Consider the following 22,438-nt stretch of genomic DNA (forward strand, 5'->3'; position numbering starts at 1 on the left):
CCAGGTGGTGGGCGCCACGGTGTACTTCGACAACCTGCAGTCCGGGGAGGTGGCGCAGCTGCTCAGCTCCATGGGCCACCACACGCTGGGGCTGCGGCTGCAGCGCAAGGGGGACAGGTCCCCCCTGCCCGGACAGACGTGGGGACACGACGTCTTTGTCCCCAGCAGCCCCGAGGTGGTGCTGGTGAGTGGGGACCCTCCGCTGACCCGCCCTGGGGACGCGCCGGGGCCGCCATTTTGACCCTGAGGTGGTTTTGGCGCCATTTTGAATCCTGAGGTGATTCGGGCGCCATTTTGAGCCTTGAGTTGATTTTAGTGACATTTTAACATTGAGGTGATTTAGTGACATTTTAACATTGAGGTGAATTTAGTGGGATTTTAACACTGAGGTGAATTTAGTGACATTTTAACATTGAGGTGAATTTAGTGACATTTAGATATTGAGGTGATTTTAGTGACATTTAATCCTGAGGTGATTTTAGTGGGATTTTAACATTGAGGTGATTTAGTGACATTTTAACATTGAGGTGAATTTAGTGACATTTTAACATTGAGGTGAATGTAGTGACATTTTGATCCGGAGATGATTTAGTGACATTTAATCCTGAGGGGATTTTGGCGCCATTTTGAGCCTTGAGGTGATTTTAGTGACATTTTAACATCGAGGTGATTTTAGTGGGATTTTAACATTGAGGTGATTTTAGTGACATTTTAACATTGAGGTGAATTTAGTGGGATATTAACATTGAGGTGATTTTAGTGACATTTTAACATTGAGGTAATTTTAGTGACATTTTAACATTGAGGTGATTTTAGTGACATTTTAACATTGAGGTGATTTAGTGACATTTTAACATTGAGGTGAATTTAGTGGGATTTTAACATTGAGGTGATTTTAGTGACATTTTAACATAGAGGTAATTTTGGCGCCATTTTGACCCTGAGGTGAATTTAGTGACATTTTAACATTGAGGTGATTTTAGTGACGTTTTAACATTGAGGTGATTTTAGTGACATTTAGATATTGAGGTGATTTTAGTGACATTTAATCCTGAGGTGATTTTAGTGACATTTTAACATTGAGGTGATTTTGGCGCCATTTTGACCCTGAGGTGAATTTAGTGACCTTTTAACATTGAGGTGATTTTAGTGACATTTAGATATTGAGGTGATTTTAGTGACATTTAATACTGAGGTGATTTTAGTGACATTTTAACACAGAGGTGATTTTGGCGCCATTTTGCCCCTGAGGTGATTTTAGTGACATTTTAACATTGAGGTGAATTTAGTGGGATTTTAACATTGAGGTGAATTTAGTGGGATTTTAACATTGAGGTAATTTTAGTGACATTTTAACATTGAGGTGATTTTGGCGCCATTTTGCCCGTGAGGTGATTTTGGCGCCATTTTGCTCCTGAGGTGAATTTAGTGACATTTTAACACTGAGGTGATTTTAGTGATGTTATGATCTTGAGGTGATTTTAGTGACATTTTGCCCCTGAGGTGATTCTGGCGCCATTTTAACATTGAGGTGAATTTAGTGACATTTTAACATGGAGGTGAATTTAGTGACATTTTAACATTGAGGTGATTTAGTGATGTCATGATCTTGAGGTGATTTTGGCGCCATTTTGACCCTGAGGTGATTTTAGTGACATTTTGATCCTGAGGTGGCTTTGGTGCCATTTTGATCCTGAGGTGATTTTGGCGCCACTTTAACATTGAGGTGATTTGGTGCCATTTTGCCTCTGAGGTGATTCTGGCGCCATTTTGAAACACTTTGGGGATCATTCTATTAATTGATAATTCCCACATTAGTCACTTTTTTGTACATTTTCTTCCATTATATCACAAATTTAAGGCTAAAAAACCAAAATTGGTGCCCCTGGTGTTGCCATTTTGCCCCTGAGGTGATTCTGGCGCCATTTTGACCCTGAGGTGATTCTGGTGCCATTTTAACATTGAGGTGAATTTAGTGACGTTTTAACATTGAGGTGATTTTAGCGACGTTATGATCTTGAGGTGATTTGGCGCCATTTTGCCCCTGAGGTGATTCTGGTGCCATTTTGAGGTGATACTGGGGCCATCTTGCCCCTGAGGTGATTCTGGCGCCATTTTGAGGTGATTCTGGCGCCATTTTGAGGTGATTCTGGGGCTATTTTGCCCCTGAGGTGATTCTGGCGCCATTTTGAGGTGATTCTGGCGCCATTTTGAGGTGATTCTGGCACCATTTTGAGGTGATTCTGGCGCCATTTTGAGGTGATTCTGGGGCCATTTTGACCCTGAGGTGATTCTGGCGCCATTTTAAGGTGATTCTGGGGCCATTTTGCCCCTGAGGTGATTCTGGCGCCATTTTGAGCTCCGGATGATCATTTGTGGTCAATCCAACTCCTGCCCCCCTGTGACTCTATGATGGCGGCGGGAGGACGAAGCCGCATCACGTCGCTAATGGCGGTTCTCCCCACTGGCAGAGCGGCGATGACGAGGAGTACCGGCGCATCTACACGACCAAGATCAAACCGCGGCTCAAGTCGGAGGAGCTGGCGGAGCCCGACGGCGGCGGGACGCAGAGCAGGACCATCACGGTGACGCGGAAGGTGACGGCGTACACCGTGGACGTCACTGCGCAGGACGGCTGCCAAGACGCCGACGTCCTCGGCCCTGAGTTCCGAATCCGCGTCCCGAGCCGCGACGTCGCCCACGGGACAACTGGGGGAGAATCGGCGACAAGCGTCATCAAGATGGCGCCGGGGGAGGCTCCTCCCGGGCCTACGGTTGGATCTTCCACCCACAAGTTGGACGTCAAGCCCGGGATCGGCGTCTCGGGCGTCGAGATGAGGACTCGGGTCCCTCAGCCACCGCAAAGTCAAGTTCCTGGCGGAGAAACTGGAAAATGGGTCGTGGCGGAGCTGCCGGGACGCGACGTTTCCGGCCCCACGTTCCTGGGATCACCCGCGTTTGAGGCCAATGGCCAAACGGGGCACATGGAGATGGGTTTTCACATCAAGGGGCCCGGCCTAGACGGCAAAGGACACATTTATGGCGCCGATGGCCGAGGGGAGACGCTGGGGGACACACGTGCCCCCGCGGTTGACGTTGCTGTGCCGGCGGTGGAAAACCCGGCGCTCGATGTGGGAAAAATCAAGATCCCCGTGTTGAAAATGCCCAAATTCGGCTTCCCCGGCGTGGGATCCGGCGCCGACGCTCAAGCTCCGTGTGCCGACGTCGCCTCCTCGTCCGTCCACCTCCCGGCGCCGCAAGTTCCGGCTCCTTCGGCCCAAGTCCCGAAGCCGCAGGTGGACGTGGGGCTGAAGGGGGACGCAAAGGTCCTGTCCCCACAACTGGAGGTCCCCGGCGTGGCCATCAAAGGACCCGACGTGGCCATCAAAGGACCCGACGTGGCCATCAAAGGCCCCGGCGCAGCCATCCCACCTCCTGACGCCGACGTTCACGATGAGAAGATAAAGCTCAAAATCCCGCACATGACTTATCCGAAGTTTACGGCCCCGTCCGCGCAAGGGGACGGTCCCGCCATGGAGGCGACGCTCCCGAAGGCCGAGGTGGCGCCGGCGCCGTGTGACGTGGCCGTCGGCGTCGCCGGCCAAGGGGATTGGAAAGGCCCCGCGTTCAAGAAGGTGGAGACGCCCCACATTTCTCTGTCGGACGTCAACTTGAACCTGAAGGGCCCTCAGGCGAAGGGAGATCTGGGTGTCGCCGTCCCCAGGATGGACGTGAAGGTTCCTGCTGGTGAATTGGTGAAAGGCCCCGGTGTGGCTGCGCCGGAGCTGGACGTGAAGGTGAAGGGAGACGCGGGTGTTTCCGTCCCAAAGATGGACTTGAAAGGGCCTCAACTTGACGTGAAAGGCCCCAAACTGGGGGTGGACGCGCCCGACGTCGACGTCAAAGGCCCCAAAGTCACGATGCCGGGGGTGCACGTCCAGACCCCCCAGATCTCCATGCCCGACATCGATTTGAACCTGAAAGGCCCCAAAGTGAAGGGAGAACTGGACGTTTCTGCCCCAAAACTGGAAGGGGAGCTGAAAGGGCCCGGACTTGACATCAAAGGCCCCAAAGTCGACATCGAAGCGCCAGATGTGGACGTTCACGGTCCAGAGGGCAAAGTGAAGATCCCCAAGCTGAAAATGCCCAAATTTGGGGTGCCCGGCATGAAAGGAGAAGGTCCCGATGTTGACGTGACTCTTCCAAAGGGCCAAGTGGACATTTCTGGGCCCAAAGTAGATATTGATGTGCCAGGCGTGGCCATCAAAGGGCCCCAAGGGCAACTGAAAGGCCCCAAGGTCTCCGTGCCGGACGTCGATCTCAACCTGAAAGGCCCCGACGTCAAGGGTGACATGGGGGTTTCCGTTCCCGCCGTAGGAGCTGATTTGAAGGGGCCTGAACTCCAGTTCACAGGCCCCAAAGTTGACGTTGAAACACCGGATGTGGACATTCACGGTCCAGAGGGCAAAGTGAAGATCCCCAAGCTGAAAATGCCCAAATTTGGGGTGCCCGGCATGAAAGGAGAAGGTTCTGGTGTTGACGTGACTCTTCCAAAGGGCCAAGTGGACATTTCCGGGCCCAAGGTTGACGTTGACTTGCCGAGCGTGGCCATCAAAGGCCCCGAAGGACACCTGAAGGGCCCCAAGATGCCCGAGATGAGCTTCAAGACCCCCCAGATCTCCATGCCCGACATCGATTTGAACCTGAAAGGCCCCAAAGTGAAGGGGGAACTGGATGTTTCTGCCCCAAAGCTGGAAGGGGAGCTGAAAGGACCCGAACTTGACATCAAAGGCCCCAAAGTTGACATCGAAGCGCCGGACATGGACGTTCACGGTCCAGAGGGCAAAGTGAAGATCCCCAAGCTGAAAATGCCCAAATTTGGGGTGCCCGGCATGAAAGGAGAAGGTCCCGAGGTTGACGTGACTCTTCCAAAGGGCCAAGTGGACGTTTCCGGGCCCAAGGTTGACGTTGACTTGCCGAGCGTGGCCATCAAAGGGCCTGAAGGACACCTGAAGGGCCCCAAGATACCCGAGATGAGCTTCAAGACCCCCCAGATCTCCATGCCCGACATCGATTTGAACCTGAAAGGCCCCAAAGTGAAGGGAGAACTGGACGTTTCTGCCCCAAAACTGGAAGGGGAGCTGAAAGGGCCCGGACTTGACATCAAAGGCCCCAAAGTCGACATCGAAGCGCCGGATGTGGACGTTCACGGTCCAGAGGGCAAAGTGAAGATCCCCAAGCTGAAAATGCCCAAATTTGGGGTGCCCGGCATGAAAGGAGAAGGTCCCGATGTTGACGTGACTCTTCCAAAGGGCCAAGTGGACATTTCTGGGCCCAAGGTTGACGTTGACGTGGCCATCGAAGGCCCAGAAGGAAAAGGAAAAGGTCTCAAATTGAAGATGCCCGGATTAAACGTCCAGACGCCCAAACTGTCCATGCCAGACGTGGATCTCGCTTTGAAGGGCCCCCACCTGAAAGGGGAAGCGGAAATTTCCGCTCCCAAGGTCTCAGGAGACCTGAAAGGCCCCAAACTAGACGTGGAAGGGCCCAAAGTGGATGTCGACTTGCCCGACGTAGACTTGGAGTGTCCGGAAGGGAAGGTCAAAGGCCCCAAGTTCAGGATGCCCAAGCTCAACATCAAGGCGCCCAAAATCTCCATGCCGGACGTCGATTTGAACCTAAAGGGACATAAAATAAAAGGAGAGGTGGATGTTTCCCTTCCAAAGGTCGAAGGCGACGTCAAAGGGCCGAAAATAGACGTCGAGATCCCCGACGTCAACCTGGAGTGTCCGGAAGCCAAATTGAAAGCGTCCAAAGTGAAACTCCCTCATTTTAACGTCTCTGGACCCAAATTGGAGGGAGCTGACGTAGACGTCAACCTGCCCAAAGCAGAGGTGGATGTTTCGGGGCCGGAAGTGGATATTGAAGCGCCGGAGCTGGATGTTGCGGGGCCAGAAGGCAAATGGAAAGGCCCCAAGTTCAGGATGCCGAAGCTCAACATCAAAACGCCCAAGATCTCCATGCCGGACGTCGATTTGAACCTGAAGGGACCTAAAGCGAAGGGAGAGTTGGACATTGCGGCTCCCAAGGTAGAGCTGAAAGGGCCAGAAATAGACGTTAAAGGGCCAAAAGTTGACGTTGAGGCACCAAATATCGATTTGGAGTGTCCTGAAGGGAAACTGAAGGGCCCCAAGTTCAAGGTGCCCGAGGTGCACGTCAAGGCGCCCAAGATCTCCATGCCCGATGTGGACATCGGTCTCAAAGGGCCCAAGATTAAGGGGGACGTGGACGTGTCTGTCCCCAAGCTGGAAGGGCCTGATGTGGACATCAAGGGTCCAAAAGTTGACATTGATGTTCCAGACGTGGACGTTCACGGCCCAGAGGGAAAATTCAAGCTGCCCAAGTTCAAAATGCCCAAGTTTGGGGTTCCGGGATTCAAAGGAGAAGGCCCAGAGGTGGACGTGAACCTGCCCAAGGGAGACCTGGATATTTCTGGTCCGAAAGTCGATATTGAAGGTCCAGAGTTGGACATTGAAGGTCCAGAGGGGAAGTTGAAGGGCCCCAAGTTCAAGATGCCCGAGATGCACATCAAGACCCCCAAGATCTCCATGCCGGACATTGACCTGAACCTGAAAGGCCCCAAAGTCAAGGGGGACGTGGACGTGTCTGTTCCAAAGATTGAGGGAGACTTGAAGGGCCCAGACATTGACATCAAAGGCCCCAAGGTCGATATCGACCTTCCCGACGTTGAGCTGGAAGGTCCAGAGGGGAAACTGAAGGGCCCCAAGTTCAAGATGCCCGACCTGAACATCAAGGCGCCCAAGATCTCCATGCCCGACGTTGACTTCAACCTGAAGGGCCCCAAAGTGAAGGGGGACGTGGACGTGTCTGTCCCCAAGCTGGAAAGTGAGCTGAAAGGCCCTGAGGTGGACATAAAGGGTCCAAAAATAGATGTTGAGGTACCTGATGTGGACGTCCACGGTCCGGAGGGAAAATTCAAGATGCCCAAGTTCAAAATGCCCAAGTTTGGGATTCCAGGTTTCAAAGGAGAAGGCCCAGAGGTGGACGTGAACCTGCCCAAGGGAGACCTGGATATTTCTGGTCCGAAAGTAGATGTTGAGTTGCCAAGTGTGGACGTTGAGGGTCCTGAAGGGAAGTTGAAAGGCCCCAAGTTCAAGGTGCCCGAGATGCACATCAAGACCCCCAAGATCTCCATGCCGGACATTGACCTGAACCTGAAAGGCCCCAAAGTTAAGGGGGACGTGGACGTGTCTGTCCCCAAGCTGGAAGGTGATTTGAAAGGCCCCGAACTGGACATCAAGGGTCCAAAGGTCGATATCGACCTTCCCGACGTTGAGCTGGAAGGTCCAGAGGGGAAACTGAAGGGCCCCAAGTTCAAGATGCCCGACCTGAACATCAAGGCGCCCAAGATCTCCATGCCCGACGTCGACTTCAACCTGAAGGGCCCCAAAGTGAAGGGGGACGTGGACGTGTCTGTCCCCAAGCTGGAAGGTGAGCTGAAAGGCCCTGAGGTGGACATAAAGGGCCCAAAAATAAATGTTGAGGCACCAGACGTGGACGTTCATGGTCCAGAAGGAAAATTCAAGATGCCCAAGTTCAAAATGCCCAAGTTTGGGGTTCCGGGTTTCAAAGGAGAAGGCCCAGAGGTGGACGTGAACCTGCCCAAGGGAGACATTGAGGTTTCTGGTCCAAAGGTGGATGTTGAACGTCCAGAGTTGGACTTTGAAGGTCCAGAGGGGAAGTTGAAGGGCCCCAAGTTCAAGATGCCCGAGATGCACATCAAGACCCCCAAGATCTCCATGCCGGACATTGACCTGAACCTGAAAGGCCCCAAAGTCAAGGGGGACGTGGACGTGTCTGTCCCCAAGCTGGAAGGTGACTTGAAAGGCCCAGACATTGACATCAAAGGCCCCAAAGTGGATGTTGATCTTCCCGACGTTGAGCTGGAAGGTCCAGAGGGGAAACTGAAGGGCCCCAAGTTCAAGATGCCCGACCTGAACATCAAGGCGCCCAAGATCTCCATGCCCGACGTCGACTTCAATCTGAAGGGCCCCAAAGTGAAGGGGGACGTGGACGTGTCTGTCCCCAAGCTGGAAGGTGAGCTGAAAGGCCCTGAGGTGGACATAAAGGGTCCAAAAATAGATGTTGAGGTACCTGATGTGGACGTCCACGGTCCGGAGGGAAAATTCAAGATGCCCAAGTTCAAAATGCCCAAGTTTGGGATTCCAGGTTTCAAAGGAGAAGGCCCAGAGGTGGACGTGAACCTGCCCAAGGGAGACCTGGATATTTCTGGTCCGAAAGTAGATGTTGAGTTGCCAAGTGTGGACGTTGAAGGACCTGAAGGCAAAATTAAAGGCCCCAAGTTCAAGATGCCCGAGATGCACATCAAGACTCCCAAGATCTCCATGCCGGACATTGACCTGAACCTGAAAGGCCCCAAAGTTAAGGGGGACGTGGACGTGTCTGTCCCCAAGCTGGAAGGTGACTTGAAGGGCCCAGACATTGACATCAAAGGCCCCAAAGTGGATGTTGAACTTCCTGACGTTGAGCTGGAAGGTCCAGAGGGGAAACTGAAGGGCCCCAAGTTCAAGATGCCCGACCTGAACATCAAGGCGCCCAAGATCTCCATGCCCGACGTCGACTTCAACCTGAAGGGCCCCAAGATTAAGGGAGATGTCGATGTGTCTGTCCCCAAGCTGGAAGGGCCTGATGTGGACATCAAGGGCCCCAAGGTGGACATTGATGTTCCAGACGTGGACGTTCATGGCCCAGAGGGAAAGTTCAAGCTGCCCAAGTTCAAAATGCCCAAGTTTGGGGTTCCGGGTTTCAAAGGAGAAGGCCCAGAGGTGGACGTGAACCTGCCCAAGGGAGACATTGAGGTGTCTGGTCCGAAAGTTGATATTGAACGTCCAGAGTTGGACATTGAAGGTCCAGAGGGGAAGTTGAAGGGCCCCAAGTTCAAGATGCCCGAGATGCACATCAAGACCCCCAAGATCTCCATGCCGGACATTGACCTGAACCTGAAAGGCCCCAAAGTCAAGGGGGACGTGGACGTGTCTGTCCCCAAGCTGGAAGGTGACTTGAAAGGCCCAGACATTGACATCAAAGGCCCCAAGGTCGATATCGACCTTCCTGACGTTGAGCTGGAAGGTCCAGAGGGGAAACTGAAGGGCCCCAAGTTCAAGATGCCCGACCTGAACATCAAGGCGCCCAAGATCTCCATGCCCGACGTTGACTTCAATCTGAAGGGCCCCAAGATTAAGGGAGATGTCGATGTGTCTGTCCCCAAGCTGGAAGGTGAGCTGAAAGGCCCTGAGGTGGACATAAAGAGTCCAAAAATAGATGTTGAGGTACCTGATGTGGACGTCCACGGTCCAGAGGGAAAATTCAAGATGCCCAAGTTCAAAATGCCCAAGTTTGGGATTCCAGGTTTCAAAGGAGAAGGCCCAGAGGTGGACGTGAACCTGCCCAAGGGAGACCTGGATATTTCTGGTCCGAAAGTAGATGTTGAGTTGCCAAGTGTGGACGTTGAAGGACCTGAAGGCAAAATTAAAGGCCCCAAGTTCAAGATGCCCGAGATGCACATCAAGACCCCCAAGATCTCCATGCCGGACATTGACCTGAACCTGAAAGGCCCCAAAGTCAAGGGGGACGTGGACGTGTCTGTCCCCAAGCTGGAAGGTGACTTGAAGGGCCCAGACATTGACATCAAAGGCCCCAAAGTGGATGTTGAACTTCCTGACGTTGAGCTGGAAGGTCCAGAGGGGAAACTGAAGGGCCCCAAGTTCAAGATGCCCGACCTGAACATCAAGGCGCCCAAGATCTCCATGCCCGACGTCGACTCCAACCTGAAGGGCCCCAAGATTAAGGGAGATGTCGATGTGTCTGTCCCCAAGCTGGAAGGGCCTGATGTGGACATCAAGGGTCCAAAAGTTGACATTGATGTTCCAGACGTGGACGTTCATGGCCCAGAGGGAAAGTTCAAGCTGCCCAAGTTCAAAATGCCCAAGTTTGGGGTTCCGGGTTTCAAAGGAGAAGGCCCAGAGGTGGACGTGAACCTGCCCAAGGGAGACCTGGATATTTCTGGTCCGAAAGTCGATATTGAGGGTCCAGAGTTGGACATTGAAGGTCCAGAGGGGAAGTTGAAAGGCCCCAAGTTCAAGATGCCCGAGATGAACATCAAGACCCCCAAGATCTCCATGCCGGACATTGACCTGAACCTGAAAGGCCCCAAAGTCAAGGGGGGTGCTGATGTTTCCCTTCCAAAATTCGAGGGCGACTTGAAAGGGCCGGATGTGAATATTAAAGGCCCAAAGTTGGATGTTGATGTTCCTGATCTTGAAGTGGAAGGTCCTGAGGGCAAATGGAGAGGACCCAAGATCAAAATGCCCGAGATGCACTTTAAGGCACCAAAGTTTTCTATGCCCGACGTCGACCTCAACTTGAAAGGCCCCAAAGTGAAAGGAGAAATGGACGTTTCCCTCCCCAAAATCGAGGGTGATGTGAAAGGGCCAGACCTGGAACTCCAAGGGCCCAATGTGGACATTGACGTTCCTGACGTTGAACTTGAGGGCCCTGAAGGGAAGCTGAAGGGTCCCAAGTTCAAGATGCCCGAGATGCACTTCAAAGCCCCCAAGATCTCCATGCCCGACTTCGATCTCAACCTAAAGGGCCCCAAAGTCAAGGGCGACGTGGACGTGTCCGCCCCGACGATCGAGGGAGACTTGAAGGGCCCCGAAATCGATATCAAAGGCCCCAAAGTGGACGTGAACGTTCCTGATGTTGAGCTGGAGTGTCCGGAAGCGAAGCTCAAAGGTCCCAAATTCAAGATGCCCGAGATGCACTTCAAAACGCCAAAAATCTCCATGCCTGACATCGATTTGAACCTGAAAGGCCCCAAATTGAAGGGAGACATGGATGTTTCTGCCCCTAAACTAGAGGGTGACCTGAAAGGCCCCGAGATGGACATCAAAGGGCCAAAAGTGGACATAGAAGCTCCTGGTGTGGATATTGAGGTCCCAGAAGGGAAACTGAAAGGCCCCAAGTTCAAGATGCCCGAGATGCATTTTAAGGCTCCGAAAATCTCGATGCCGGACTTTGATCTCAACCTGAAAGGCCCCAAAGTGAAGGGGGACGTGGACGTGTCCGTCCCCAAGATAGAAGGTGACCTGAAAGGGCCCGAAGTGACAGTAAAAGGCCCAAAAGTGGACATAGAGGCTCCAGATGTTGAGCTGGAGTGTCCAGAAGGGAAGCTGAAGGGTCCCAAGTTCAAGATGCCCGAGATGCACTTCAAAGCCCCCAAGATCTCCATGCCCGACTTCGATCTCAACCTAAAGGGCCCAAAAGTCAAGGGCGACGTGGACGTGTCCGCCCCAAAAATCGAAGGTGATTTGAAATGTCCAGATGTTGACATCAAAGGCCCCAAACTGGATGTTGAGCTTCCTGATGTTGAGCTGGAAGGTCCTGAAGGGAAGTTGAAAGGCCCCAAGTTCAAGATGCCCGAGATGCACATCAAGACCCCCAAGATCTCCATGCCGGACATTGACCTGAACCTGAAAGGCCCCAAAGTCAAGGGGGACGTGGACGTGTCTGTCCCCAAGCTGGAAGGTGACTTGAAGGGCCCCGACATTGACATCAAAGGCCCCAAGGTTGATATCGACCTTCCTGACGTTGAGCTGGAAGGTCCAGAGGGGAAACTGAAGGGCCCCAAGTTCAAGATGCCCGACCTGAACATCAAGGCGCCCAAGATCTCCATGCCGGACTTTGATCTCAACTTGAAAGGCCCCAAAGTCAAGGGAGATGTCGATGTTTCCCTTCCCAAGCTTGAGGGCGACCTAAAGGGTCCTGAACTGGACATCAAGGGCCCCAAGGTGGACATTGATGTTCCAGACGTGGACGTTCACGGTCCAGAGGGAAAGTTCAAGCTGCCCAAGTTCAAAATGCCCAAGTTTGGGATTCCGGGTTTCAAAGGAGAAGGCCCAGAGGTGGACGTGAACCTGCCCAAGGGAGACCTGGATATTTCTGGTCCGAAGGTGGATATTGAGGGTCCAGAGTTGGACATTGAAGGTCCAGAAGGAAAAATTAAAGGCCCCAAGTTCAAGATGCCCGAGATGCACATCAAGACCCCCAAGATCTCCATGCCGGACATTGACCTGAACCTGAAAGGCCCCAAAGTCAAGGGGGACGTGGACGTGTCTGTTCCAAAGATTGAGGGAGACTTGAAGGGCCCAGACATTGACATCAAAGGCCCCAAGGTCGATTTCGACCTTCCCGACGTTGAGCTGGAAGGTCCAGAGGGGAAACTGAAGGGCCCCAAGTTCAAGATGCCCGACCTGAACATCAAGGTGCCCAAGATCTCCATGCCCGACGTCGACTTCAACCTGAAGGGCCCCAAAGTGAAGGGAGATGTCGATGTGTCTGTCCCCAAGCTGGAAGGGCCTGATGTGGACATCAAGGGCCCCAAGGTGGACATTGATGTTCCAGACGTGGATGTTCACGGCCCAGAAGGAAAATTCAAGATGCCCAAGTTCAAAATGCCCAAGTTTGGGGTTCCGGGTTTCAAAGGAGAAGGCCCAGAGGTGGACGTGAACCTGCCCAAGGGAGACCTGGATATTTCTGGTCCGAAGGTCGATATTGAGGGTCCAGAGTTGGACATTGAAGGACCTGAAGGCAAAATTAAAGGCCCCAAGTTCAAGATGCCCGAGATGCACATCAAGACCCCCAAGATCTCCATGCCCGACGTCGACTTCAATCTGAAAGGCCCCAAAGTGAAGGGAGACATGGACATTTCTGTCCCCAAGCTTGAGGGTGAATTGAAAGGCCCCGAACTGGACATCAAGGGCCCCAAGGTGGACATTGATGTTCCAGACGTGGATGTTCACGGCCCAGAAGGCAAAATCAAAATGCCCAAGTTCAAAATGCCCAAATTTGGGATGTCTGGGTTGAAAGGAGAAGGCCCAGACGTTGATGTCGACCTCCCCGAGGCCGACGTCAGTATTTCGGGTCCGAAGGTTGACGTCGATGTTCCCGACGTCGACATCGAAGGCCCGGAAGGTAAAATTAAGGGCCCCAAGTTTAAAAAGCCTGAGATTCAGTTCAATGTGCCCAAAATCTCCATGCCAGATATTGACTTAAACCTGAAAGGCCCCAAAGTCAAGGGGGACGTTGATCCTTCTCTTCCCAAATTAGAGGCTGAGCTGAAAGGCCCTAAAATCGACGTCAAGGGGCCTGAGTTTGAGGTGGAGGGACCGAAGTTCGATGTGGAAGGAAAAGCTAAAAAACCCAGGTTTAAACTGCCCAAATTTGGCTTTTCTGGCCCTAAAGTTCAAAGTCCGGAGGTGGATTTGAAACTGAAGAAACCCGACGTGGAAATATCTGGTCCGAAAGTTGAGGTTCAGGATCCAGACGTGGACATGCAGGTGAAATCCAAAGGGTCCAAGTTTAAAATGCCTTTCCTGAGTATTTCCTCACCAAAAGTGTCGATGCCGGACGTGGAGCTGAACCTGAAAGGGCACAAAGTGAAAGGGGAGTTGGATGTTTCCAGCCCCAAGTTGGAAGGGGAACTGAAGGGCCCCGAGTTGGACGTCAAGGGCCCCAAAGTCAACGTGGAGGGTCCAGACGTGGACGTTCACGGCCCGGAGGGGAAAGTCAAGCTGCCCAAGTTCAAAATGCCCAAGTTTGGGGTTCCGGGTTTCAAAGGAGAAGGCCCAGAGGTGGACGTGAACCTGCCCAAGGGAGACATTGAGGTGTCTGGTCCAAAGGTGGATGTTGAAGGTCCAGAGTTGGACATTGAAGGTCCAGAGGGGAAGTTGAAGGGCCCCAAGTTCAAGATGCCCGAGATGCACATCAAGACCCCCAAGATCTCCATGCCCGACGTCGACTTCAATCTTAAGGGCCACAAAGTCAAGGGGGACGTGGACGTGTCTGTCCCCAAGCTGGAAGGTGATTTGAAAGGCCCAGACGTTGACATCAAAGGCCCCAAAGTGGATATCGACCTTCCCGATGTGGAGCTGGAAGGTCCAGAGGGGAAACTGAAGGGCCCCAAGTTCAAGATGCCCGACCTGAACATCAAGGCGCCCAAGATCTCCATGCCCGACGTCGACTTCAACCTGAAGGGCCCCAAGATTAAGGGAGATGTCGATGTGTCTGTCCCCAAGCTGGAAGGGCCTGATGTGGACATCAAGGGCCCCAAGGTGGACATTGATGTTCCAGACGTGGACGTTCACGGCCCAGAGGGAAAATTCAAGCTGCCCAAGTTCAAAATGCCCAAGTTTGGGGTTCCGGGTTTCAAAGGAGAAGGCCCAGAGGTGGACATGAACCTGCCCAAGGGAGACCTGGATATTTCTGGTCCGAAGGTCGATATTGAGGGTCCAGAGTTGGAAATTGAAGGTCCAGAAGGAAAAATTAAAGGCCCCAAGTTCAAGATGCCCGAGATGCACATCAAGACCCCCAAGATCTCCATGCCGGACATTGACCTGAACCTGAAAGGCCCCAAAGTCAAGGGGGACATGGACGTGTCTGTTCCAAAGATTGAGGGAGACTTGAAGGGCCCAGACATTGACATCAAAGGCCCCAAGGTCGATATCGACCTTCCTGACGTGGAGCTGGAAGGTCCAGAGGGGAAACTGAAGGGCCCCAAGTTCAAGATGCCCGACCTGAACATCAAGACACCCAAGATCTCCATGCCCGACGTCGACTTCAACCTGAAGGGCCCCAAGATTAAGGGAGATGTCGATGTGTCTGTCCCCAAGCTGGAAGGGCCTGATGTGGACATCAAGGGCCCCAAGGTTGACATTGATGTTCCAGACATGGACGTTCACGGCCCAGAGGGAAAGTTCAAGCTGCCCAAGTTCAAAATGCCCAAGTTTGGGGTTCCGGGTTTCAAAGGAGAAGGCCCAGAGGTGGACGTGAACCTGCCCAAGGGAGACATTGAGGTTTCTGGTCCAAAGGTGGATGTTGAGTTGCCAAGTGTGGACATTGAAGGTCCTGAAGGAAAAATTAAAGGCCCCAAGTTCAAGATGCCCGAGATGAACATCAAAGCTCCCAACATCTCCATGCCTGACGTGGATTTCCATTTGAAAGGCCCCAAGTTCAAGGGCGGCGTGGACGTCGACGTCTCAGTGCCAAAACTCGAAGGGGAATTGAGTGGGCCGGATGTCAATGTCAAAGGACCAACGGTTGACATTGAGACACCCGACATGGACATTGAAGGGCCAGACGGAAAATGGAAAGGGCCCAAGTTCAAGATGCCCGAGATGCACATCAAGGCGCCCAAGATCTCCATGCCCGACGTTGACTTCAACCTCAAAGGCCCCAAGTTGAAAGGAGACGTTGACGTTTCCGCTCCGAAGCTTGAAGGGGATTTGAAGGCTCCTGACATTAATATTGAAGGTCCCAAGGTGGACATTGATGTTCCAGACGTGGACGTTCATGGTCCAGAGGGAAAATTCAAGATGCCCAAGTTCAAAATGCCCAAGTTTGGGGTTCCGGGTTTCAAAGGAGAAGGCCCAGAGGTGGACGTGAACCTGCCCAAGGGAGACATTGAGGTGTCTGGCCCAAAGGTCGATATTGAAGGTCCAGAGTTGGACATTGAAGGTCCAGAGGGGAAGTTGAAGGGCCCCAGGTTCAAGATGCCCGAGATGCACATCAAGACCCCCAAGATCTCCATGCCGGACATTGACCTGAACCTGAAAGGCCCCAAAGTCAAGGGAGATGTCGATGTTTCCCTTCCCAAGCTTGAGGGCGACCTGAAGGGTCCTGAACTGGACATCAAGGGCCCCAAGGTGGACATTGATGTTCCAGATGTGGACGTTCACGGTCCAGAGGGAAAATTCAAGCTGCCCAAGTTCAAAATGCCCAAGTTTGGGGTTCCAGGTTTCAAAGGAGAAGGCCCAGAGGTGGATGTGAACCTGCCCAAGGGAGACATTGAGGTGTCTGGTCCAAAAGTAGATGTTGAGTTGCCAAGTGTGGATGTTGAAGGTCCTGAAGGGAAGTTGAAAGGCCCCAAGTTCAAGATGCCCGAGATGCACATCAAGACCCCCAAGATCTCCATGCCCGACGTCGACTTCAACCTGAAGGGCCCCAAAGTGAAGGGGGACGTGGACGTGTCTGTCCCCAAGCTGGAAGGTGACTTGAAGGGCCCAGACATTGACATCAAAGGCCCCAAAGTGGATGTTGAGCTTCCTGATGTTGAGCTGGAAGGTCCAGAGGGAAAACTGAAGGGCCCCAAGTTCAAGATGCCCGACCTGAACATCAAGGCGCCCAAGATCTCCATGCCCGACGTCGACTTCAACCTGAAGGGCCCCAAGATTAAGGGAGATGTCGATGTGTCTGTCCCCAAGCTGGAAGGGCCTGATGTGGAAATCAAGGGCCCCAAGGTTGACATTGAAGCACCAGACGTGGACGTTCACGGCCCAGAGGGAAAGTTCAAGCTGCCCAAGTTCAAAATGCCCAAGTTTGGGGTTCCGGGATTCAAAGGAGAAGGCCCAGAGGTGGACGTGAACCTGCCCAAGGGAGACCTGGATATTTCTGGTCCAAAGGTGGATATTGAAGGTCCAGAGTTGGACATTGAAGGTCCAGAGGGGAAGTTGAAGGGCCCCAAGTTCAAGATGCCCGAGATGCACATCAAGACCCCCAAGATCTCCATGCCGGACATTGACCTGAACCTGAAAGGCCCCAAAGTCAAGGGAGATGTCGATGTTTCCCTTCCCAAGCTTGAGGGTGAATTGAAAGGCCCCGAACTGGACATCAAGGGCCCCAAGGTGGACGTTGATGTTCCAGACGTGGACGTTCATGGTCCAGAGGGAAAATTCAAGCTGCCCAAGTTCAAAATGCCCAAGTTTGGGGTTCCGGGTTTCAAAGGAGAAGGCCCAGAGGTGGACGTGAACCTGCCCAAGGGAGGCATCGATATTTCTGGCCCCGCCGTCGACGTCCAAGTTCCCGATCTCAACGTGGACGGCAAAGCCAAAGGTCCCAAGTTTGCGCTGCCCGAATTGCACATTAAAGCTCCCAAGATCTCCATCCCCGACGTCGACTTCAACATCAAGGGGCCCCAGCTCAAAGGAGACGTCGACATTTCCGCCCCCAAGCTCGAAGCGGATTTGAACGCGCCCCAAATCGATGTGAAAACCCCCAAAATAGACGTTGCCGCGCCCGACGTCACCATCGAAGGGCCAGAGGGGAAACTCAAAGGCCCCAAGTTCAAGATGCCCGAGATGCACATCAAGGCGCCCAAGTTCTCCATGCCCGACGTCGACTTCAATCTGAAAGGCCCCAAAGTCAAGGGGGACGTGGACATTTCGGTCCCCAAGCTGGAAGGTGATTTGAAAGGCCCAGACGTTGATATCAAAGGCCCCAAGGTCGATATCGACCTTCCCGATGTTGAGCTGGAAGGTCCAGGGGGGAAACTGAAGGGCCCCAAGTTCAAGGTGCCCGAGATGCACGTCAAGACGCCCCAGATCTCCATGCCCGACATCGACTTGAACTTGAAGGGACTGAAGCTTAAAGGTGACGCCGACCTTCATGGCCCGAAGCTCGAGGCGGGTCTGAAAGGTCCCGAAATCGATATTAAAGGCCCCAAAATGGACATCGAAGGCCCAGAGGTTGACGTTGACGGGCTGGAGGGAAAGGTGAAGATCCCCAAAATGAAACTGCCCAAGTTCGGCTTGAAAGGGGAAGGTCCTGACGTGGACGTGAACTTGGCGAAGGCCGAGGTGGAACTTTCAGGCCCCAAGGTCGATATGGGCGTCCCCGACGTGAGCGTCGAAGGGCCGGAGGGCAAAGTGAAAGGTCCTAAAGTGAAGGTGCCAGAAATGCACGTGAACGTCCCCAAAATCTCCATGCCCGAGATAGACTTGAGCTTGAAAGGCCACAAAACCAAGGGGACGTTCGACGTCTCGTCCCCAAAGGTGGCGGCTGAGCTGAAAGGTCCCGACGTCGAGCTCAAAGGCCCCGAGGTTGACGTGGAATGTCCCGATTTAAACGTCGAAGGCCCGGAGGCCAACGTCAAACTTCCCAAGTTTAAAAAGCCCAAATTTGGGTTCGGGATGAAAAGCCCAAAGGTGGAAATCAAGGTACCGGGGGCCGAAGTGGATTTAGCGGAGCCGGAGCTCAACGTGGAGTCGCCCGACGCCAACGTCGCCGGCAAAGGGAAGAAGAGCAAGTTCAAGATGCCCAAACTTCACATGAGCGGCCCCAAGGTCAAGGGCAAGAAGGGCGGGTTCGACGTGAACGTGGCGGGCGGAGACGTGGACGCTGGGTTGAAATCACCGGAGCTGGAGCTGAACGTGGCCGGGCCGGACGTCACCGTCAAAGGCGACGCGGCGGTGAAGTCGCCCAAGGGCAAGAAACCCATGTTTGGTAAAATCACCATCCCGGACGTCGAGTTTGACCTGAAATCGCATCGATTCAAGGGGGACGCCTCGGCGAGCCTCCCAAAAATGGAGGGAGAGCTCAAAGCGCCCGCGGTGGACGTTTCGGCGCCAACGGTCAAAGGGCCGAGTCTTGACGTTGCCGTCGAAGCTCCCGACGTCAACGTGAAGAAACCGAAGCTCAAGCTTCCTGGTGGGGATTTGAAGGTGGAGGGCGGCCCCAAAGGAGCCGCCGTCGGCGTCGACGTCAACGCCAAAGGACCAAAAGTCAAAGGCGAAGTCACCGCTCCTGGAGCAGAACTGGAAGGTCCCGACGGGAAGTTGAAGTTGGGTTTGGAAACGCCGGGCGCCGAGTTGGACGTTTCGGCGCCGTCGCTTGACGTCGATCTCAAAGGGCCCCGAATCTCCGGCCCCGCTTTGGAGGGAAACCTGAAAGGACCAAAAATCACGGGAGATCTGGACGTTTCGGGTTCGTTCGAAGGGCCCGACGTCAACGTCGACCTGCTGGGGGGCTTCGGGGGGAAGATGAAGCTGCCCAAGATGAAACCGGAGGGCGGCGACGGCTCCACCGTGGACGTGGACGCCAACCAGGGTGTGAACGTCAACCTCGGCGCCCCGACCGTCGCCATCAAAGGCCCCGCGGTCGACCTGTCCCCCCCGGGTTTGAATTTAGACCTGAAAGGACCAAAGTTGAAGGGAGATCTGGACGTTCAACCCCCCGAAGTGTCACCGGAGGCGCCCGACGCCGCCTTCCAAATTTTGGGCGGCACCATCAAGCTCCCGTCCCTCAAACTGCCCCAGTTCAGCGTTTCCAGCCCCGGCGTGAACGGGGCTGATTTGGGGGGTCACCTTGAGGGTCCCCAAGTCAAAGGAGACCTGGGGGTCGGCGTTGGGCTGGAAGGACCCGCCGTGGAATTGAAGGGGCCGGACATCGAGCTGAAGCTCAAAGGACCAAACGTGGACGGCGCCGGCGAAACCCAAGCGCCCAAAGTCACCGTGGAGGCCCACGGGGTCGCACCCGCAATTTCGGGGTCGGGTTTCACCGCCGACGCCAAAGGGTTGAAGATCAAGAGCGGCACCCCCGCGAAATGGGGAACGGGAGGTCCCGGCGCCCCTGCCGACTACGCCAAAATCACCTTCCCCAAGCTCCGCATCCCCAAATTCGTCTTTTCCGACCCCGAAACGAAGGGCAGGGAGATGGGGGTGGATGTTGAGTTCCCGGGGGGCGACGCCGAGGCCGAGGTGGAAGAACCCGACGCGCGGTCGAAGAAAACCAAGCTCAAAATGCCCAAATTCGCCTTTTCCAAGCCCAAAGCCAAGGGCGGCGCGTCCCTGGAGGCCTCGGGCTCCGTTTCGGGCTCTAAGCCCGACCTAAAGAGCTCCAAGGGCAGTTTGGGCTCGACCGACGGCGAAACGGAGGCGGCCAAAGGGGTCTTCGCCATCTTCAAGGCCAAAAAGCCGCGGCACCGCTCGGCGTCGCTGAGCGACGAGGGGCCCGACGGCGCCGACCGGGGCAAGGCGCCCAAATTCGGGACGTTCGGGGGGATCGGCTCCCGCAGCCGCGGCTGCTACGAGGTGACGGGCAGCGACGAGGAGGCCGAGAAGAGGAAGAAAACGCCGCTCCCCTCCTCATCCTCCTCCTCGGACGGCGGCGCCAAGGCCGCGCTCGACGCGCCCAAAAAACACCGCTAGAAACGCCCCGAAACGCCGCCAATCGCGCCCAAAACCGGCCCCTCCGCCTATGGGCGCCCGCATAGGTCCGACGGCCCCTCCTCGGCCAATTTCGGCGCCGTTTTGGGGCCGAATTGGGCCAAAACGCGGCCTACGGGACGGCGCCCGACGCTGACGCTTCATCTCTTCGCTCTTTCATTTTTGGGACGTTTTCATCTATTTTTCCCCATTTTCCCCAAGATTTTCGCCCCAAAAAAACCTCTTCAAAAGCTGCTGGAAAACATCAAATTATCGGCGCGTTTCCCGCCATTTTTGTTGCGTAAGAATTTCGGGTAACGGGGTGGGGGGGGGCGGGTAAAAATGACCCATTTTCACAAGAAATAACCCCAAAAATTGCGTTTTTTGCCACTAAACGTCGCCGCCCTCATTGATTTTTGTTCTTTAAGGGATTTATAGGGTTGATTTTTCGTTTCTCGGCGCGTTTGTTACGGTTTTTGTGTCATAAAAGGGGGGAAAATGTGTCTCGGAAAGTCGCGTTTTTTTGGTATTTTTGTTAAAAAGAGTTTTAAAAATAATAATAAATAATAATAAAAGAAGCTAAAAATATAAAATTTAAACAAAAATAAAGAGAAGTAACCCGCCCTCTCAGCACTTTAACGGCAAATTAACGGAGAATGTAAGAAAAACGACGGTGTAAAATGCAAATAAATCGTTTATTAACCGCCGCCCGCCTGCGTTTTGGGTCATTTCAGCCCCAAATTGAGGCGGTTTCGCCCCAAATCGGCCCCGGATTTGAGGAGGTTTTGGGGTTTCCATCGTCTGTTTGCCACTCAATTTGGGGTGAAAAGGGGCGTTTGGGGGGCGGGGTGGCGCGTGGGACCCAGGCGTCCGGGCACGGCCGGTGCAGAAGGGACCCAGGCGTCCGGGGAGATCAAAGCATCCAGGGGACCCAGGCGTGCAGTCATAGGGGACCCAGGCGTCCGGGGGACCCAGGCGTCCGGTGCAGAACGTACTCAAGTGTCCAGTGCAGAAGGGACCCAGGTGTCCGGGGGACCCAGGCGTCCGGTGCAGAAGGGACCCAGGCATCCGGTGCAGCAGGGGACTCAGGTGCTCGGTGCGGAAGGGACCCAGGCGTCCAGTGGACCCAGGCGTTCGGGGGAACCCAGCTGTCTGGTGCAGAAGGGACCCAGGTGTCCGGTGTAGAAGGGACCCAGGCATCCGGGGGGACACAGGCGTCCTGGGGACCCAGGTGTTCGGAGGACCCAGGTGTCCGGTACAGAAGGGACCCAGGCGTCCGGGGGACCCAGGTGTTCAGGGGACGCAGGTGTCCAGCCATAGGGGACCCAGGCATCCGGGGAACTCAGATGTCCAGTGTAGAAGGACCCAGGCGTCCGGTGTAGAAGGGACCCAGGCATCTGGGGGACCCAGGCGTCCGAGGGACCCAGGTGTTCGGTGCAGAAGGGACCCAAGTGTCCGGTGCAGAAGGGACCCAGGCGTCCGGGGGACCCAGGCGTCCTGGGGACCCAGGTGTTCCGAGGACCCAGGTGTCGGGTGCAGAAGGGACCCAGGCGTCCAGGGGACCCAGGTGTTCAGGGGACGCAGGTGTCCAGTGTAGAAGGGACCCAGGCGTCCGGGGGACCCAGGTGTTCAGGGGACGCAGGTGTCCAGCCATAGGGGACCCAGGCATCCGGGGGACTCAGGTGTCCAGTGTAGAAGGACCCAGGCGTCCGGTGTAGAAGGGACCCAGGCGTCCGGGGGACCCAGGCGTCTGAGGGACCCAGGTGTTCGGTGCAGAAGGGACCCAAGTGTCCGGTGCAGAAGGGACCCAGGCGTCCGGGGGACCCAGGCATTCGGGGGACCCCAGCTGTCTGGTGCAGAAGGGACCCAGGTGTCCGGGGGACCCAGGCGTCCTGGGGACCCAGGTGTTCAGAGGACCCAGATGTCCGGTGCAGAAGGGACCCAGGCGTCCGGGGAACCCAGGTGTTCCGAGGACCCAGGTGTCCAGTGTAGAAGGGACCCAGGCGTCCGGGGGACCCAGTTGTTCAGGGGACGCAGGTGTCCAGCCATAGGGGACCCAGGCATCCGGGGGACTCAGATGTCCAGTGTAGAAGGACCCAGGCGTCCGGTGTAGAAGGGACCCAGGCGTCCGGGGGACCCAGGCGTCCGAGGGACCCAGGCGTGCGGTGTCAGCAGCGCCGGGGGGACTGTGGGTAGCGCTGGGCCAGGGCGGCGCGGAAGCTGCGGAACAGGCGGCGGTTCCGGCGCAGCTCGTCCTCCCGCCCCCCGTGGAACCCCCCGTGCTCCTTGAACCCCCGGTGGACCACGAAGGCGCCGTCCAGCACCGCGAAGCGGAACCCGGCCACGTGCAGCTCGCAGGC

The 22,438-nt window shown here is 54.8% G+C and overlaps 2 protein-coding genes across 2 annotated transcripts in view; one reads left to right on the forward strand and one right to left on the reverse strand.

Moving 5' to 3' along the window:
* On the forward strand, positions 1-20,785 carry LOC309452105 (neuroblast differentiation-associated protein AHNAK-like). The gene is made up of 2 exons (XM_082076781.1): positions 1-184; positions 2,472-20,785. Exons 1-2 carry the CDS (start codon positions 71-73, stop codon positions 20,079-20,081), a joined length of 17,724 nt encoding a protein of 5,907 aa, XP_081932907.1. The 5' UTR covers positions 1-70; the 3' UTR covers positions 20,082-20,785.
* LOC309452106 (uncharacterized protein) overlaps positions 20,755-22,438 on the reverse strand; it is a gene marked incomplete at its 5' end in the record, with an annotated part of 7,321 nt that continues 5,637 nt past the window's right edge. Inside the window, one exon of the mRNA XM_082076782.1 lies at positions 20,755-22,438. Within this exon, the coding sequence (XP_081932908.1) occupies positions 22,247-22,438 (192 nt within the window). The 3' untranslated portion in view covers positions 20,755-22,246.

The sequence above is a fragment of the Streptopelia decaocto genome (genome assembly GCF_964273445.1).
Source record: "Streptopelia decaocto genome assembly, contig: HAP1_SCAFFOLD_1542, whole genome shotgun sequence".
Classification (NCBI taxonomy): domain Eukaryota; kingdom Metazoa; phylum Chordata; class Aves; order Columbiformes; family Columbidae; genus Streptopelia; species Streptopelia decaocto.

Excerpts from the sequence above, each read along its gene's own strand:
- LOC309452105 (XM_082076781.1), top strand. The coding sequence starts at position 71 with ATGGGCCACCACACGCTGGGGCTGCGGCTGCAGCGCAAGGGGGACAGG. Across the intron at positions 185-2,471 it reads GCAGCCCCGAGGTGGTGCTG|AGCGGCGATGACGAGGAGTA; the intron begins GTGAGTGGGGAC and ends CCCCACTGGCAG.